This window comes from Gopherus evgoodei, chromosome 6 (assembly GCF_007399415.2).
Source record: "Gopherus evgoodei ecotype Sinaloan lineage chromosome 6, rGopEvg1_v1.p, whole genome shotgun sequence".
NCBI classification, from domain to species: domain Eukaryota; kingdom Metazoa; phylum Chordata; order Testudines; family Testudinidae; genus Gopherus; species Gopherus evgoodei.
This window is the reverse complement of record NC_044327.1, coordinates 91,570,505-91,590,640: the sequence shown is the minus strand read 5'-3', so window position 1 is coordinate 91,590,640 and position 20,136 is coordinate 91,570,505. Positions and strand designations below refer to the sequence as shown.

Sequence of the window (20,136 nt, the reverse complement as noted above, 5' to 3'; positions counted from 1 at the left end):
CGTGCAGTAGACATACAGTGACACTGAAAAATGGCAAGAAATGATTTTTTCCCCTTTTCTTTCACGGGGGGGAGGGGGCAAATTGATGAGCTATACCCTGAACCACCCCGGACAATGTTTTTTACCCTACAGGCATTGGGAGCTCAGCCAAGAATGCAAATGCTTTTCAGAGACTGCGGGGACTGGGGGATAGCTGGAGTCCTCAGTCCCCCCTCCCTCCCTCCATGAGCATCCATTTGATTCTTTGGCTTTCCGTTACGCTTGTCACACAGCACTGTGCTGAGTCCCTGCTGTGGCCTCTGTCTATCATAGCCTGGAGATTTTTTCAAATGCTTTGTCATTTCGTCTTTTGTAACGGAGCTCTGATAGAACAGATTTGTCTCCCCATACAGCGATCAGATCCAGTATCTCCCGTACGGTCCATGCTGGAGCTCTTTTTGGATTTGGGACTGCATGGCCACCCCTGCTGATCAGAGCTCCACGCTGGGCAAACAGGAAATGAAATTCAAAAGTTCGTGGGGCTTTTCCTGTCTACCTGGCCAGTGCATCCGAGTTCAGATTGCTTTCCAGAGCAGTCACAATGGTGCACTGTGGGATACCGCCCGGAGGCCAATACCGTCGAATTGCGGCCACACTAACCCTAATCCAACATGGCAATACTGATTTCAGCGCTCCTCCTCTTGTCGAGGAGGAGTACAGAAACTGGTTTAAAGAGCCCTTTATATTGATATAAAAGGCCTCGTTGTGTGGATGGGTGCAGGGTTAAATCGGTTTAACGCTGCTAAATTCGGTTTAAACGCGTAGTGTAGACCAGGCCTGTATCTATATACATGGGCAAGTTTGATTCCACTCAGTAGAGGGCAGTGCTGAGCACAGAAACCAGACTACTCTTATCCTGCACTCACACTCTGGAATAACCCAGGAGGCTCCTCTAACAGAACACTGCTTATACCAGCTATTACACAAGAACCAGTCAGGAACATAGCCTACTGCTCAACTTCAGAGTTCTGAAAGTTCTTCAAATCCTGCATCACGCAGCAGTATCAAGTTTCAGTCTCACATCCTTTGAACAGAGACAGTCAAAACACTCCAGCTGGTCATTCATTCCAAACAAAGGGCCACTTCAGAATACTTCTAGGATCCACTAGTTTGTTTTTTCTATCAGCCACTTTCTATAAAGGGTCATTGATACAGCTGGTCAGAAAATTGAAAATGCTTTTTACAATTTTCACAGTCCACATGGATCCTGTTTCTGCTGTGTGACACTACAGCACACCCTCTTCTAGTGCAGTAATGCTCATCATTGTAGTATGCTGGTGCCTATGTTACAGGGTAAAATAAGTGCTGTTCTCCTGTGAGCCAATGGAAATCTTACCCTACACTAAAACAGTTAAAACATGTTCAAGACTCACTCCCTTCTGGGGGGGAGGGTGTGAGTGTGTGCGCATGCATGTGTTACTTTTTTAATAAAGTTATCACAAGAATCCAGCTAACCCTTCTCTGGGCTTGGCTGCTCCTAAAGTTTCTATCTTATGACAGCTGAGCTCCAGAACCTATATTGTGCTAACCACAGGAACCTTTCCTGTGTCTTTTGTATCCTTCATGGGCCAATGAACAGTCAGTCAACAAGGCTGAAATAGCAACTCCCTGAAGGGTTCCAACTTCTGCTAAGAGTGTGGGTCAATAAGAGAGACCACACATTCTCTTACAGTGCCTTAATAATGCTTGACTTGTTTTACCTCCCTCTCCCCACAGGCTTCAAGTGTTCTTCACTGATGATTGTGGCATCCCCAGCAGAGTGCACAGTTCAAAAATCAAGGAACTGGTGATGCAGGTGAACCAATAAAATTGTTTCATAAACATGCAAACTAGATGAATATCCTAAACAACTAGGTAAGGAATTAGCAGGATCTTAAATTTGTCAATATTTAGAGAGGAAGGATAGCTTTATGGTTTAGACACTGGCCTGAAACCTCACAATAAATGGGTTTAAGTCATCAATTTTAAGGCCAGAAGGGACCATCGCGATCATCCAGTCTGACCTCCTGCGTAACAAAGGCCAACACATTTCACCCAGTAATTCCCAGCTGGGGTACAGACTTCCTAGCAGCAAAGAATCCTGTGGCACCTTATAGACTAACAGACGTTTTGGAGCATGAGCTTTCGTGGGTGAATACCCACTTCCTCAGATGCATGTAAATTTGCATCTGAGGAAGTGGGTATTCACCCACGAAAGCTCATGCTCCAAAACGTCTGTTAGTCTATAAGGTGCCACAGGATTCTTTGCTGCTTTTACAGATCCAGACTAACACGGCTACCCTCTGATACCAGACTTCCTAGGTTACTTCTGGCATATCACAAATATCTCTTTACATTTTTAAATCTATTTGTAATAGATTTAAAAATGCCTGTCTTGTCTATTTAGATTGTAAATTCTTTAAAGGCAGTGATTGTCTCTTCCTAGGGGTACAGTGCCTTGCACAATAGACCCCATCATGGTTGGGGCCTCTAGCAGCTACTGGAATCTTAACAATAATTTAAGAGTTCTTTGCAGTCATAGTTCAGGTGTATTAGCTAAAGATGTGCTGTATTTTTAAAGTTTTAAAGTACAACTCATTCAAATAATTTTTTTATTTCAACCCACCATGTGGACAAAATCTGACTTTGCACATATGACCAAGCAATAGTATTAGAAATCTTGCAAGGGTTTCAGTACAGTGATAGCATTTTAAATTGTTTACACATCTCACATTGTAGGCATTTAAGGCTCATTTCTGAACTCTCCTATCTCTACTTAGGTAACATTTCTCTCCCCTAAAAAAACCCACAAAAAAACAAAAAAAACCACACACACACCCTTGCTCTCCCCATCATCTGCCCTGCCCATCTCCTCCCTCACATGGTCTCCTTTCCTTAGTCCTCATCTTCTCCTTCTCTTCCTAGGCTCCCATTCTTTCCCTCAGTTCTTTTTCCCTCCCTGCCCCCTGTCCAGAGCCTCCATCTCTTATGTGCTTTCCTTACAAGGTAGGAGGGATTAGATAGTTCTGTAGCAGTTCTCATACCAACTGGCCACGCCAGCTGCTTCCCCTATTTTCCACTCCTACTTTCTGTGTAACATGACCGTGCAGGGTGGAGAAGCAAAATTCAGCAGTGCAGAGGAGGCACCGCACTGCACAAAGAGAAGTATGTTCACACTTCATATTACGGGAATACATTTATAAATAGTACATAAAGGGTTAATAAATATTATAAGCATGTTATAGACATGAGTAATAGGTTATCAGCGCATTACTAGCAAGTGTCAGAGATGGTTTTAAGCCTTGTTAAAAAGGCATTGTGAGAAGGCTTCCATATAAATAGAGGCTCAAAGAAGACTGAAAGGATTAGGTCAAGGAAATATTAGTTATTTTATAGACCTGTTATAAAGGCTACTTTGGCACTCCTATTTTCTGTATTAAATTTAAGGGCACCACATTCAAAATGTATCAAAGGAAATACTTTTCTACCCATTGTAAACTGGCTTGTGGAATATGCTGCCACAGGATGTTATAAGGACTACTAAGTTTCTAGAAAAGATTGCATACATAAATAGATAATTGCATCTACATTACACTTGTTATGCTATAATTTTCAATCCTCATGCTTTGAGGCAGAAGCTGATCACTTGCTAGGTCACGAAGAAATTCCTCCTCATGGTAGAGAATTGTTCCATTAGGTGCATTTTGGGGGAGACAGAAGAAGGTTACACCATCCATATGTTGCATTGGCCACTGTCAGAGAGAAGATACCTAGTCTGTTCCACTTTAGCATTTCTTATGTTCTTACAGCCAGGGTTTTGGAGCTGTTCTCCAGTTCCAGGCAAAAACCTTCAGTTCCACTGCTCCAGAGCTGCTCTGCGCTCCAGCTCCGGGCTCCACTCCAAAGCCCTGCTTACAGCCTTTAATTTTTTCTCATTTCACTGTGGAGTAAATCTTGAAAGTACGAGAGTATAGTGGAGTATATGAAGAGATCTCTAAGCCCTTACATTCATTATTAAAAACTTCTAATTTCTTGTAGGTATTAAATAAACAAACTATATCATTTTAAGTCAATACACAACTCCTAAAATAGCCCCACTACAACAAAGGTACATGAGTCTTAAATAATCGAGCAGCTGTTTCAATACTTGTATTTAAACACCTGCTAGGAATTCTAATAAAAAAAATATAATTGGTTTATTATATATAGTCAAAGATTTTTACATTCTGCATGATTACAGTTTCTTGTTAAGACTGACCTGCTTCTGGGTGTTCTACTGCAGCTTCTGGAGTCCAGGGTCCAGCTTTTACATAACCTCTCTTTTCAAGAGCTATCACAAATCCTCCATCTCCAATCACAATTTCTCCAGCATCTAGACGTTCTAGAATACCCTGAATAATAAGGGAGGAAAGGTTGATGGACTGTAGCTATGTAGTTTTGTAGGCTACACACTTTTCAAGATAGGGACTTTGTCATCCTTTGTTTTTTGGGAACAGCCAAGCATAATTTGGGGGCTACTGCAATCAGAACAGCAGCAGCAGTAGCAACATGTTATTCTGTTTCTTTAAAGCATCTTTCAGGCTTAAACAATGGCAGAAGGTCAGTTTTCAAAGAATGTAGGATTTTATTATAATAAGCATACATATAGAACCTAGGCTCTCGACTATGATCACAATTTTATTAAAAATTGAAAAATGCACCATTCCCAAAAATCACACGCAAGGGTCCAGTCATGCTCCTGTGAAAATAAATGGTTAAAATCCCACCCATTACGGGCCCTACGTGCTCCCAAAATATTTGTTAACTATTGGAAGAGAAACACTAGTGTCCTACTTTTTTAGTAACTCATTTACTCTTTAACTGAGATAAAGGTCACCTAGGCAATGCTGCAACACAAGTAGCTTGTGGTACAAAATGACACTAGGAAGGTATCATGCCACAGCTAAAAAAGCATGCATGTAACATTTTACTGACACACAAGGGGGATGAGGGCTTCAGCTGGGAGTGCAGGCTCTGCTTGGGGCTAGGGATGAGGGGTTTGGAGTGCAGGAGGGTGCTCAGTGCTGTGATGGAGTCGTTTAAAGGGCAGGAGCGGGCTCTCGGCTGGGGTAGGGGATTGGGGTGCACAGGGGAGAGGCTCTGGCTGGGGGTGCAGACTCTGGGGTGGGTCTGGGGATGAGGGGTTTGGAGTGCAGGAAGGTGCTCCAGGCACCAAATTAAAGGATTTGGAGAGTGATCGGGGCTGGGGCAGGGGGAGCTCAGGGGTGCAGGATCCTGGCAGCAGTAACCTGAAGCAACTCCTGGAAACAGCAGCCTTTCCCCCCTCCAGAGGTGGGGCCACACAGCTCTGCCCCGTCTGCAGGCACCAACCCCGCAGCTCCCATTGACCACGGTTCCTGGTCAATGGGATCTGCAGAGCCGGCACTTGGGGCAAGGGCAGCGTGCGAAACCTCCTGGCTGCTCCTGCTGCCAGGAGCTGTGCAGAGCTGCTGCACACGTGGAGCGGAGCAAGGCAAACCTTAACCCCACTACCCAGCTGGAGCACTGGAGCAGGGAAAGCTCCCAACCCTACTCCCGGGCAGGAGCTCAAGGGCCAGATTAAAATCTTTTTTAATCCCTTTCCTAGGTGAAAGCCATACACAATCATCATGGAAAACTAACTAACTAAGGCCTTTTTAATTTAGGCTCCCCACAGTTTCCTACCCATGCTACCATGAGTGGAGTTGTACCGGTTGGTGCTAGCAACGATAGGAAATTTTAGGGATAATTGGTAGCATAGCTACAGCTTAATTTACTGGATATTAAGGGGAACAGTAAAAGTAGCTGTAAATACAGTGTTTTATATAAAGCAAAATTGAAAAAAAATTTCCCTCTGATCCCTTTCATTTATAGTAATCTTAAGTGTTACTTAGAATAGTTAAAACATTTTCACACAAGTGCAATGTTCCATGAACGTGGTATAATTACATGGTTTCACAGACCCTTTCATGAAGAGATATCTGGTATATGCTATTACTCTGAAACCACTGAATTTTGTTTAGATATTTTTCAAATGTTTGGTCTTATAAGTGTAATGAATTGTAGCCTGTTACCATCAATCAAAGTATATTTCTTCAATTAACTGTCTGACTGTACAAAGGCCCTCATTTATCTATGTACCCTCACAAAAAACATAGGGATTTAGTCATATAAATATATGAAGGAGTAACTTTAATCTTGTACAGTTGCAAGGAAGCTAGGGATAGAAATCCCATCTGATTAAGAATTGTGCATATGGTATTTTAGCAACAACTTAACATACAGCACTCCTAGAATTTTAAAGAATAATGAACACTGTTCATCCAGCATATCAAATAATATAAAACAACAAATGATTCAAATTTATTCCTGGTAAGAACTCATAAGTGGCTTCATTTCCTCACTCATTTGATCAAGCCATTACATTCCAAATATGAATGTTGCAGCATAAAGTTATATGAGAATAATTTATCATAATAATTTAATAGCTCAATGGATACATTTATGATCATGGGATTATATTTTGCTTCTGTTAGCTCTTCAACTTTTCACTGTATCTACCTATTTGTAGAAATGTTTATATATTTACTTTTTGATTTATAAAACAACGGTAAAGTCCTAAAACAGTAGTTTTCAACCTGTGGTCCACGGACCCCTGAAGTTCTGCAGACTAAATCTAAGATTTCCAAAGGGGTGCAACCTACATTTGAAATTTTGTAGAGGTCTGCAAATGAAAAAATGTTGAAGACCACTGTCCGAGGAAAGAGCAGGACTGCAAATTCTGTTACTAAGGCCTTGGCTACATAGGCACTTTACAGCGCTGCAAGTTTCTCGCTCAGGGATGTGAAAAAAACACCCGAGTGCTGCAAGATACAGCGCTGTAAAGTGCCAGGATAAAGAGTGCCGCAGCGCTGGGAGCACGGCTCCCAGCGCTGCAAGCAAACCCCATCAGGATGTGGAGTACGTGCAGTGCTTTGAAGTTTCAAGTGTAGCCATACCCTAAATGTGATAATGCCTGTTGAACCTGCCAACTATAGAAACTGCTTCTCAGCCTCAAAATTGTCTGAAATCAGCTGATGTAGCTGATGAAGTGGGTTTTAGCCCAAAAATTTAGACCCAAATATTGTTAATCTCTAAGGTGCTACAAGTACTCCTATTTGTTTTTGCTGATACAGACTAACAAGCCTACCACTCTGAAACCTGCTGAAATGCCCTGGGAGGAAAGGGTCTGTGGCTGGAAAAAGGTGGCAATATCAGAGAGATGACTACTGCTGTTCTCAGAACAAGAATCTGCCTCACTCAATTTGCATGACCGTTCTATTTCCCACTCCCTACCTCAGCTATGCACTAGCAGCAGCAACTCCAATGGGAGCAGGGGGCGGTGCCCGCCCATGGTAGCTCAGCAAAGCTGCGTCTCCAGACTCTGCAAGTGAGGGGTTTAAACCCTTAGCGGGAGCTTTGGCAGCCGCTTCTCCTTGGAGCACGTTACGGAACAGCTGGAGCAGCCACAAGCAGCTACCCACAAGGGACATGCCGGGCCGACCCCTCCCATCCCCCCAGCGGCAGGGCCGGCTTTAAGCCAGTTCAACCAATTTCCCCGTATCGGGCCCCGCACCTAAGAGGACCCCATGCCCAAGCCCTGCTGGTGCGCTGTACTGGGGTGGCCCGGCTTCCCCAGGGGGCAATTTAAAGAGCCTAGGGCTCCCAGCAGGGACTGGAGCCTCAGGCCCTTTAAATTGCCACCAGAGCCCCACTGCTGGAGCCCTGGCGTAGGGCTGTGGGGCTCTGGGGGCTATTTAAAAAGTCTAGGGCTCCCCTTGCTTCTACCGTCCTGGCCCTTTAAGTAGCCACTGGAGCCCCACCACTTCCCCAGGGCTCCTGTGGCTATTTAAAGGGCCAGGGTGGTAGAAGCAGGAGAGCCCCAGGCCCTTTAAATAACACCCAGAGCCCTGGGGTAGCAGGGGGCTCCAGCTGCCTCTGCTGCCCCGGTCCTTTAAATAGCCCCCGGAGCCCCGTCGCTTCCCCAGGGCTCCCACGGCTATTCAAAGGGCTGGGGCAGTGGAAGCAGAGGAGCCATGGGCTCTTAAATAGCCCCCAAGCCCTGGGCTGCTGCTGCTACCCTGGTAGGGGAGAAAGGAGTAGAAGGTACTTACCCTGGTAGGGGAGAAAGGAGTAGAAGGTACTTACCCTACAGGGTGGGCTGTACCCCCTGTACCCATACCCCCCCTCCCACAGCCAGCCCCTGCTGCACCCCCTGCCTGCACCAGCCCCGCACTCCCTGCTCTGTCTCCAGCCAACCCCTGCCGCACCCCCCTACCTGAAGCCAGCCAGTCCCACACTCTGTCTCCAGCCCTGCCAACCCATGCCACACCCCCCTACGGCCCTGCCTGAAGCCAGCCAGCCCACCCCACCCCATATCCCCGTCTCCAGCCAGCCCCACAACCCTTGCCTTGCCTGCAGCCAGACCCTACCTCCAGTCAGCCCCTGCCCTGCCTCCAACCAGCTCCATGTCCACTGGTGCCCTGCAGTTCCCAGGGCAGTCACCCTGCACACCTGCTTCAATTAGGGGGGGCAGGGAGCAGCTAGGACCTACACCTGTGCACACCCTAGGGTGACCATACAGCAAGTGTGAAAAATTAGAACAGGGGGTGGGGGGTAATAGGCGCCTATATAAGAAAAAGATCCAAAAATTGGGACTGTCCCTATAAAATTGGGACATCTGGTCACCCTAGCACACCCCCAGGGAGTGGTGGGGACCCACACATGTGAAACAGAACCCATTTCTAGTTCTGGCCCATCTTTTTAAAAAAAGAACTTTAGGTAGGGGTAACATACATCTCTATTTTCCCAGACATGGCCAGCTTTTTGGTTCTTTAATCACCATCCGGGAGGAATTTTTAAAAATAGGGACATATGGTAACCCTATTGGTACAAAAAAAATACATACTGTGGCACATCCCTTAAATCAGAACTTTTTACAGGGAACTGGTTGCTAAGAAATGAAAGGCTTTTTTTTTTTTTTTAAACAGGGATTTTTTTTTTAGTTATCCCTGCTGGGGCCCCACAGGAAATGTTCGAATTGGGCTGTGCACTTCCTAAAGCCGGCCCTGCACAGCGGCTCCAGGGAGCCTGCACTTGGCATGGACTGGGGACTTCCCACGCCCCCAGCGGCTCCGAGACAGGCGCGAGTCCCCGGGCATTTACCTTCTTCTTGGCGTGCTGGGGGCTCGCTGCAACAGGCGGCGACTGCATCTTTCTGGGGCCTTAACAGTGCTGCCTTTGCACCCAGACACTTACTGACGGCAGCTGGAGTCTGTCCCGGCGGCACAGCGAGTCTCGCGAACACAGCCCAGCCCGCCCCTTTATAGCCTCGGAGGAGGGGCGGGATGCGGGGTGGGACCTGGGTGGCCGGGGCTGCCCTCCCCCCTGGCCCGCTGCGACCGACGTGGTGTAACTTCACACTCGCTGACAGGGAAGGCAGCAGGACCGTGTTCGCTGGGGGGTGACTCCGTGTCCCCGCTCCCCACCCCCGCGGGCGGGGCGGGGCGGGGCGGGTCCGGCCCCTCTGCTAAGGGCATTGGCCACTGGGGGTGCCGGAGGAGGCAGTTTTCCATTCCTGCCGAGTGAGCCGAGCCAGCGAGGATCCAGCACGCGCCATGCTGCGGGGCGCCCGGCGGCTGCTCCCACCCCAGCTGCGAGGCCGAGAGCTCGCCTTACCCCGCCGGGCGCGCCCCCTTAGCACTGCGGGGCGGTGAGTCCTGCCTGCAGGCTAGAGCCTGTCCTGCCTGGGGGTGGTTTGCGGCGCGCGCTCTCATCGCGTTTTTCTGGAGGGAAAATGTTGGTGAGGATGGAAGAACTTCGCTAGGCGAGAGCTTCCCTGTGCCCAGGCGCCACTCCCGCGGCAGCTGTTGTATGACCCCGAGTGACAGGCAAGAGCGGGCGAGCTGACCTAATATAGGTCTCCCCTGTCCCTAAATTCTGCCATAGCCATTCCCTTCATCGTTTTAACAGCTGAATAACAAAGTAAGTGCTGCAATTCACAGAAAAGAGGCACCCCCGAATCACACCAGTTTGCTAGGTTTGACAGCAACAAAGGCTTTAAAATACTAGTGAAAGGCCTCAGACAGTTTTGGCTTCATTACAAGTGAAGAGAGAAATCCATACTAGCAGCTGCTGCTAAAATTAAACGTATTCATAGCAGGAGCTAGCCAAAGAGCTCTCTAAACCACTTACTGTTAGTTTTTAACAAATCTTAGAAACCTAGGGAAAGTCCAAAGGATTGGTGGAATGCCAGGGCATTTCCAATGTTTAGAAAGGGAACCACAGACCATATTAGCTTGAGCTCAATCATTGGCAAAATACTGGACTGGTTAATCCGGGACTGTATCAAAGAATTAGAAGCTAAAAATACAATTAATGCCAGTTTAGCATGTTTTTTTAATGGAAGGTAGGTCTTGTCAAGCATTACTTTTTTAAAAAGAACAGGATTACAGCAACTATGTTGATTTACTCTACCTGGATTTCTCTGTGGCATTTGATTTAGCACCAAATGACATTCTGATTTTTAAAACCGCATTACATGGAACCATCAGGGCACACCTTAGATCAGTGTTTCCCAAACTTGGGATGTCGCTTGTGTAGGGAAAGCCCCTGGCGGGCCAGGCCAGTTTGTTTACCTGCCGCGTCTGCAGGTTCGGCTGATTGCAGCTCCCATTGGCCGCGGTTCATTGTCCCAGACCAGTGGGGCCTGTGGGAAGCGGCACGGGCTGAGAGACGTACTGGCTGCCGCTTCCTGCAGCTCCCATTGACCTGGAGCAGTGAACTGCACCCAGTGGGAGCCATGACTGTCTGGACCTGTGGACACGGCAGGTAAACAAACCGGCCCGGCGCACCAGGGCTTTCCCTACACAAACGGTGTCCCAAGTTTGGGAAACACTACCTTAGATGGATAAAAATGGCCTCACTAACAGATCCCAAAATTTAGTTATTGGAGAGATGTTTCTAGAGGGGTCCACCAGGGATTGTTCTTGCTCAAACATTATTGAATATTATTATCAATGATTTAGAGTAGACCATGATATATATAATCTTTGCTGGTAAAGTTTGCAGATGACTCAAAAATTGGTGGGGTAATAAATAACAAGGAGGACAGGTTACTGTTACAGAGTGCTTTGAATTGGTTGGTTTAAGTAGTCACAATCCAACAAAATGGATTTAATAAAGTTGAATTAAAGGTAACACATCAGGGAACAAAGAATTCAGGTTATACCTACAGGATGGGATACTTGGTTTTGGAAAGCAATGACTCAGAACAGGATTTAGGGGTCATCATGGGTAACCACCTCAACATGAGCTCTCCTTTCAAGGCTGTGGCAAAAGGGCTAATGCAGTCCTAGGATTTATAAAAAGCTGAATATCAGGTAGAAGTGGGGAAGTGATTTTGATTTTGTACACAGCTTTGGTAACACTGCCACTAATACTAATGCTGTGCCCAGTATTAATGTCTGCATTTCAAGAAAGATGTAGAAATACTGAAGAAAGATCAAAGGAGGGACACAGAAATGATCTAGGAGCTGTTGTGGGTTTTTTTGTATGTTTGGTTTTTTTGCCTTCCTCTGAAACATCAGAGTGTGGCCACTGTTGTAGATGGGGCACTGGACAGGGTGAACCAGTGTCAAATGGACACAGAGTGTGAGGCCAGAAAGGATCACCAGATCATCTAGCGTTATGAGATGGTATAGAGCAGTGGTGGGCAATCGGCTGGCAGGCTGTGGGACACTTTGTTTACATTGACTGTCGGCAGGCACGGCCGCCTGCAGCTTCCAGCTGTTGTGGTTTGCTGTTCCCGGCCAATGGGAGCTGTGGGAAGTGGCACAGGCCGCACAGACTTGCTGGCTGCTGCTTCCAACAACTCCCATTGGCTGGGAATGGCAAATCGTGGCCACTGGGAGCTGTGGGTGGCCACGCCTGCAGACGGTCAATGTAAACAAACTGTCCTGGGGCCCACCAGTGGATTACCCTGATGGGCCGCGTGCGGGACGCAGGTTGCCCACCACTGGTATAGAGGGTCTGCTGCCTTAGATGCCTAGCCGGTCGTCTTGCTCAAATGCTCAGGGTCTTACTGATCACCAGATCTCAGTTCAGGAAGAATTTTTTCCCCAGTTCAGATTGGCAGGAACCTTGGGGTTCTTTCACCTTTCTCTGCATCATAGAGCATGGATTACCAGCTGGTATCATCTGTCATATCCAACCTAATCAGTTCCCTGCTATTGCAGGGGCATTGGGCACTGGTAATACCTCGGTCTCTTCTATTCTCTGCCTGTGTCATAGAACTGTTTAGTCTCTGCGATGCTTAGCCTAACCCAATTTACTGGGCTCAACACAGGGGTAACTGGCTTAAATTTAATGGCCTGTGAGATACAGGATGCCAGACTAGATAAAGGTACATTTTTAAAGGTATCTGTTAACTGCTAGCTTAGGTGAGAAGATAAAAGATCAATTTTGTGTCCTGTTTGTGACTTTCTTTTTCCAGGGAAGAAAAGCCATCTTCTTTCTTGGGAACTAAATGGAAAGATACAGCAGAGACAGTGATTATTGGAGGTGGTTGCATTGGTGTAAGTCTTGCTTACCACCTGGCCAAGGCTGGCATGAAGGATGTCATTCTGCTCGAAAAATCTGAACTGACAGCTGGATCTACTTGGCATGCAGTAAGAAAAATCTTGTTAAATCACTAAGATCTCAAATACAAAAAGAGATTTCAGATGACTTGTAAAATCTGACAGTAGAGCAAAGATTTTATTTCCCCCATTCCATGGCCTTCCAGAAAATCAGTTTCTCTATTATTTATCTACATACAAAGGATATCACTAGGTTCTGTTCCTAGATCTATGATAGACTCACTATCTGACCTTTGAAGAGTCACTTAGGGTATATCTTGACTGCAGTCACTGGCTGTGATTGCAGTTTGAGCCAAGACACTTGAGGTACTTTTAATCTAGCTGGATAGGGGTCACCCACAACAGCGCAGCTCTGGCAGCATGAGCTTCTGTGTGGGCTAGCCCCACTAGAAATAACCTAGGGTTCTGGGAGGATTTTTATAGCCTGAGTTGAAGCTCATGCTGCCTTGGTTTTACTGTTCTGGCTCCCAAGATATAGATAGATTAAAACTTTCTTGAGTATGTTGACTGTTATTGCATCCTGTGATTGCAGTATAGACATACCCTTAAACTACCCATGCTGCCCATCTGTAAAGTAGGATAAATGTTGGTAATGTGTTTTAAATCCAGGATATGCCCACACCTTGAATACTGCATGCAGTTCTAGTTGCCTCATTTCAAAAACAATATATTTGACTTGGAAAAAGTACAGAGAAGGAGAACAAAAAATACTGGGGTATGGAGGAGCTTGCATATGCAGTCCCCAGATTAAAAAGACTGGGACTGTTCAGTTTAGAAAAGAGATGACTAAGTGGAGATATGATCAAGGTCGATAAAATCATGACTGGAATGGCGAAAGTGACTAAGGAAAAGTTATTTACTGCTTCACATAACACAAGAACCAATAAAAGATATTTTACCTCGCCCACTTTGTCTCTCAGGAACCGGGAGTCACCTAATGAAATTAATAGGCAGCAGATTTAAAACAAAAATAAGAAAATACTTCTTCACTCAGTGAACAGTGCACTTGTGGAACTCATTGACATGGGATGTTATAGCCGAAAGTATAACTGGATTAAAAAAAGATTTAGATAGGTTCATGGAGGATAGGTGCATCAACAGCTATTAAGCAAGATGGTCATGGATGCTACCCCTTGCTCTAGGTGTCCGTAAATCTCTGACTGCCAGAAGCTGGGACTGGACAATGGGATGGATTGCTCAATAATTGCCCTATTTTGTTTATTTGCTCTGAAGCATCTGGCACTGGTCACTGTCAGAAGACAGGATACTGGGCTAGATGGACCATTGGTTTGACCCAGTATATTCTTATGGGATTCTTGGAGGGATGGTGCATAGAAGTGAAAATAATTGTTAAAATTTATTATAGAAATGTGGCAGTACTGTTATAGTTTGTTTTTAAACTTTAATTTTTACTTCTAAAGGAGATTTGTTATACTTAAAACAGAAATGCAAGAGATCACTATAAATTAGAAAAACAGCTTTTTTCTTAAGTTGAACAAAAATATTGTTGTCCCTCCTTTCAAACCCAATGTCTCATTCTGACACCAGCATTGCCCCTCTGTCAGGTGGTAATATAACTACTTAGACTAAAAAAAATATGTACAATAAAGTATTGCTACATGCTTGTAATGTAGCAATACTTTATTGTACATATTTTTTTTAGTCTAAGTAGGGGAGAGAAGCAGTGAGGAGGTGACATGGATTTTTTGTTGAATCCTTTGTCTTTGGCATCTGCATGTGTGCAGAGAACAAAGCAGGACACTGAGGCCTGGTCTGAATTAGAAAATTAAGTTGGCTTAACTGTATCACTCAGGAGGTGTGAAAAATCCCTGAGTGGCATAGTTAAGCCAGCCTTACCCCCTGTGTAGACAATGCTAAGCCGACAGAGGAATGCTTTCATCGACCTAGATGCTGCCTCTCAGGGAGACGCTGTAGCATTTCAGGTGTAGACAAGCCCTTAGAGAAGGGCCCATAAGCATCTCAGGGAGGGGTATGTGGTAGTTACTGGGCATGCTCAGTAGCTGTCTCTGAAGCTATGCGGAGGGTTTCCATTAAGGGCTAGCAGTCTAACAGGTTCCACACAAATCAGTGTCTGAAAGCTGAGTCAGAGCTCACTAGGGAAAGGTTATAAATAAGAGGATTTGGAGACTGCTTTGTGGACTCAATGGCTGAACAGTACAGGGCTAAGATGTGTCTATTGTGAGAGCTGCGTCCCAGAGCCTATGCCACATTGGATCCTCCAGACTCTCTATCTTGCTGAAAGCTGAGGAGATAACCAACTATGGACACCAGTACTGCAATTGCTGCAGGCCATGGAGCTCTTCGGACTGTTGTTGCTGAGTTGATTCTGAGGAGATGAAAGAAGAACTAGCTCTGAGGAGTGCAGCTGACACACATACACTTTTGATGCCACAGTGCAAAATCTGAGAAGTCATCTCTGAACAGATCAGAGGGAAGGGTGTACTTATGTGTATTTGCACTAAGATATAATTCACACTGAAACTTATGTAACAGCAGCAAAATAGGCAAGTCCATGTGAGAAAATGCCAGTAGAGTTACTGCAAAGGACTCCACATGGACTCCTCCTGAGTGTCGAAATGACAGTCTGGACCTATACATTGAATGCTTCTGCTGACATGCACAAGCAGAAATTGTGGAAAAACAACATCACTTGCCTCATAACCTAAGTCGTGCAGAACGCAATGCCATCCACAGCCTCAGAAACCACTCTGACATTATCATCAAAGAGGCTGATAGAGGAGGTGCTGTTGTCATCATGAACAGGTCTGACTACCAAAAGGAGGCCGCCAGACAACTCTCCAGTACCAGATTCTACAGGCCACTTCCCTCAGATCCCACTAAGGAATACACTGAGAAACTGCACCATCTACTTAGGACACTCCCTACACTAACACCGAAACAAATCAACATACCCTTAGAGCTCTGACCAGGGTTATTCTATCTACTACCCAAGATCCACAAACCCGGAAATCCTGGACGTCCCATCATCTCGGGCATCGGCACTCTCACTGAAGGACTGTCTGGATATGTGGACTCTCTACTCAGACCCTCTGCCATCAGCACTCCCAGCTATCTCCGTGACACCACTGATTTCCTGAGGAAACTACAATGCATTGGTTACCTTCCACAAAACACCATCCTAGCCACCATGGATATAGAGGCTCTCTACACAAACAACATCCCACACACAGATGCAATACAAGCTGTCAGGAACAGTATCCCTGATGATGCCACAGCACAACTGGCTGCTGAGCTCTGTACCTTTATCCTCACACACAACTATTTCAAATTTGATGACAATATATATCTCCAGATCAGTGGTACCGCTATGGGCACCCGCATGGCCCCACAATATGCCAATATTTTAATTGTCGACCCGGAACAACGCTTCCTCAGCTCTCGTCCGCTCACGCCCCTTCTCTACTTACGCTACATTGATGACATCTTCATCATCTGGACCCATGGGAAGGAGACTCTGGAAAAGTTCCACCACGATTTCAACAGCTTCCATCCCGCCATCAACCTCAGCCTGGACCAATCTACACGGGAGGTCAACTTTCTAGACACCACGATGCAAATAAGTGATGGTCACATTAACACCACCCTATACTGAAAACCTACCGACCGCTATGCCTACCTTCATGCCTCCAGCTTCTATCCCGGGCACATCACACGATCCATTGTCTACAGCCAAGCACTGAGATACAACTGCATCCGCTCTAACCCCTCAGGCAGAGACCAACACCTACAAAATCTCCACCAAGCATTCTCAAAACTACAATACCCGCACGAGGAAAAAAGGAAACAGATCAACAGAGCCAGACGGGTACCCAGAAGCCTCCTACTGCAAGACAAACCCAAGAAAGAAACCAACAGGACTCCACTGGCCATCACATACAGTCCCCAAATAAAACCCCTCCAACACATCATCAGGGATCTACAACCCATCCTGGACAATGATCCCACATTTTCACAGGCCTTGGGTGGCAGGCCAGTCCTCGCCCACAGACAACCTGCCAACCTGAAACATATTCTCAGTAACTGCACACTGCACCATAATAACTCTAGCTCAGGAACCAATCCATGCAACAAACCTCGATGCCAACTCTGCCCACATATCTACACCAGCGACACCATCACAGGACCTAACCATATCAGCCAAACCATCACCGGTTCTTTCACCTGCACGTCCACCAATGTAATATACACCATCATATGCCAGCAATGCCCCTCTGCTATGTTCATCGGCCAAACTGGACAGTCTCTACGGAAAAGGATAAATGGACACAAATCAGATATTAGGAATGGCAATATACAAAAACCTGTAGGAGAACACTTCAACCTCCCTGGCCACACTATAGCAGACCTTAAGGTGGCCATCTTGCAGCAAAAAAACTTCAGGACCAGACTTCAAAGAGAAACTGCTGAGCTTCAGTTCATCTGCAAATTTGACACCATCAGCTCAGGATTAAACAAAGACTGTGAATGGCTTGCCAACTGCAAAACCAGTTTCTCCTCCTTTGGTTTTCACGCCTCAACTGCTAGAAGAGGGCCTCATCCTCCCTGATGGAACTAACCTCGTTATTGCTAGCTTGCTTGCATATATATACCTGCCCCTGGAAATTTCCACTACATGCATCTGATGAAGTGCATATTCACCCACGAAAGCTCATGCTCCAAAATGTCTGTTAGTCTATAAAGTGCCACAGGATTCTTTGCTGCTTTTACAGATCCAGACTAACACGGCTACCCCTCTGATACTTGCAAAGTCATTAAGAAGAGTTTTCACAAGGATTCCAAATGGTGGCTGCAGATGTTTCCATATATAAATGTTAATCTTGAGGGAATTGTAGCGCCCTCTCACGAGGTGACTGGGCCTTTTAGAAGAGCAACTGCATGCAGTCTATCCATGGCTAATGCTGATGAGCCAGCCTGAAAGTAGTTATAGGTGAAACCGTGTTATATTGAACTTGCTTTGATCCACCGGAGTGCGCAGCGCCCCCTCAGAGCACTGCTTTACCGTGTTATATCCGAATTCATGTTATATTGGGTCACGTTATATCGAGGTAGTAGTGTATTTAACCCTGAAGCAAGGGTAGTCAATAGGCAAACTGCGGATCACCAAGTGCTTTCGAGTGGACCATGAAATCTTTTTATTTACTTATTATCATTATTGTTGTTATTTTTGTATTCGTTTCTCTGGAGTCTGGACCTTGACTGTACCTTGACCAAGAAATTTGGACCTTCACAAAAAATAATTGATTATCTCTGCCCTGGAGGGTGGCCTAAGTAGTTGTCTGGGCACCAACACAGACTTCTGGCCTGTTGTGACTCCAGACCTCAGCTGGTTTCTGATCTCCAGTCTCTAACTCCAGCCTACCTCTGACCTTATTCTTGCCTCCTGATTTCAGCCTTACACTATCCTGGATCTCCAATCACTGACCCCCGTCTAACTCTGACTCTTGCTTTTGGATCCCAGCTCTAGCAAATATGTGATGCCTGCTCATTAACTACTGTGTTGAATGCTAGGCCTGCTGTGACTCGTACGCCAGACTGCCTGTACCCTGGTCCCTTACACCTGGATACCTGCAGGCATTTTGGTTTGGATCCCTCCTGAACCATTCTTGTCAGTGATGCATCTCATAATGATTGTACAGCAGCACCGTAGTGGGCTGTAAAAGTGGGTGGCCAGGTGACTGATATACAAAGGGCTGATGTAGAACAGGTGGATATGCTCATTTGTGCATTTATAGATCCCGTCTCTGTGAGATAGACAGATAGATATATACTGAAACATAATTTAGTGAAAAAATTAGTTGTGACACCTGTTCCCCTGGGGTCCTCACCCATATTCACTAGTACTGTAAACAGAGATTCCCAGCACAGTAATTTAGGCAATCCTGAGCATACTGACGGTCACAATTTCTTTATACCTGTCATTGATAGGCTGACCAGAGAGTTAACAATAGTGTACCTCCACCTTTAACAGGTAGTCGTGCAGTGGAAACATCTACTCCTGCTGTGAACCTTTCTTCTGAGATGAATTGCTTGTTGTTATACCCCTCTACCCCGATATAATGCGGTCCGATATAACACAAATTCGGATATAACGCGGTAAAGCAGCACTCTGGGGGACGGGGGTGCTTTACCGTGTTATATCCGAATTAGTGTTACCACAAGTGATTCCTCTGCGCCACCCGTTACTTGCTGCAGCCCTCCCCAACTTTCTATATTAAACTTTTATCCATTGATTATTTCATCTAATGCTAAGTCTAGGTCCTCTGCTGCTGTGCTTTGTCACTAGCTCTGCCCTCTGAGCTAAGTGTTCCTAGGTTAAACAGAGGCACTGCAGTGATGATACTATTTAAAACACTCTCCATGCACAATTTACCACTAATATCTTGGATTTTACAGTTCACATCATCTACAGTCCAGTTCACACAGGCGTGACTCCACTGGCTAGGGGCATCTACCACACACGCTGGGCAGTCCTCAAATCGCTTCTCTCTCAGGAAGTGTTTGATGAGTCTGTGCAGCAACTTGTACAGTTGCACGCATGAAGGTTTTATGGTTACAGCCTTGCACAGTCTTGATACCATATTTCTTCCACATTGTTAGATAGTACAGGCCTGTAGAATAAGCGTCCCATTGAGCATCTGATTTTGGATGCAGTCAAAAACAGATCAGGCCCAATCCATTTACTCCTCCAGACTTGTTGATGTCCTTCTCCCAAGTTCCTCTGAAGAAACATCACTCAGCCGCTGAAAGATTTTAAAATAAGAACTGCATGTAAGGCATCATTGCTCTTTTTAATAATGTGCTCTTAGAACCTTTTTACTCTGTGAGTCAAAAGAGCCCTCTTCAGCTTGTGACTTTACAAAAAAAAAATTGCCTCTGTACAGGGTCAATCTAAAAGGCTTTGCAGGGGCAGCAACCTGCGGCTTCTGAGCCGCATGCGGCTCTTTGGCTGCCCCCTTGTGGGCAGCCATTTTTTGAGGAGGTATGAGGTGCAGGCTCTGGCTGGGAGGCGCTTGCTATAAGCAGCTCCTTGCCGGTGATGCAGCAGGGCTTACGCAGGCTGACTGCCCTAGCCCCATGCTGCTCCCAGAAGCAGCTGGCTGCTGGCTCATCTCTGCGTGCCCCTTGGAGGGAGGGGGGCAGCAGTTCTCTGTGTGCTGCCCATGCCTGCAAACACCACCCCCACAGCTCTGGGCACGCAGAGACGTGCCAGCAGCCAGCTGCTTCCAGGAGCTACGTGGGGCCAGGGCAGGCAGGCAGCCTGCCTGAGCCCTGATGTGCCACTGGTCGGGAGCCACCTGTGGTAAGCACCTCCTGGCCAGATTCTGCACCTCACACCTCAATCCCCTGCCCCAGGTCAGGACCCCCTCCTGCACCCAAACTC

General features: G+C 46.2%; 1 protein-coding gene and 1 pseudogene across 1 annotated transcript in view; one reads left to right on the top strand and one right to left on the bottom strand.

Moving 5' to 3' along the window:
• LOC115653271 overlaps positions 1-9,391 on the bottom strand; it is a 30,697-nt pseudogene extending 21,306 nt beyond the window's left edge.
• Positions 9,392-9,494: 103 nt separating this feature from the next.
• The window catches only part of DMGDH (dimethylglycine dehydrogenase), a 104,684-nt gene continuing 94,042 nt past the window's right edge, over positions 9,495-20,136 (top strand). Inside the window, 2 exon segments of the mRNA XM_030566263.1 lie at positions 9,495-9,787; positions 12,569-12,743. Of these exon segments, the coding sequence (XP_030422123.1) occupies positions 9,693-9,787; positions 12,569-12,743 (270 nt within the window). The 5' untranslated portion in view covers positions 9,495-9,692.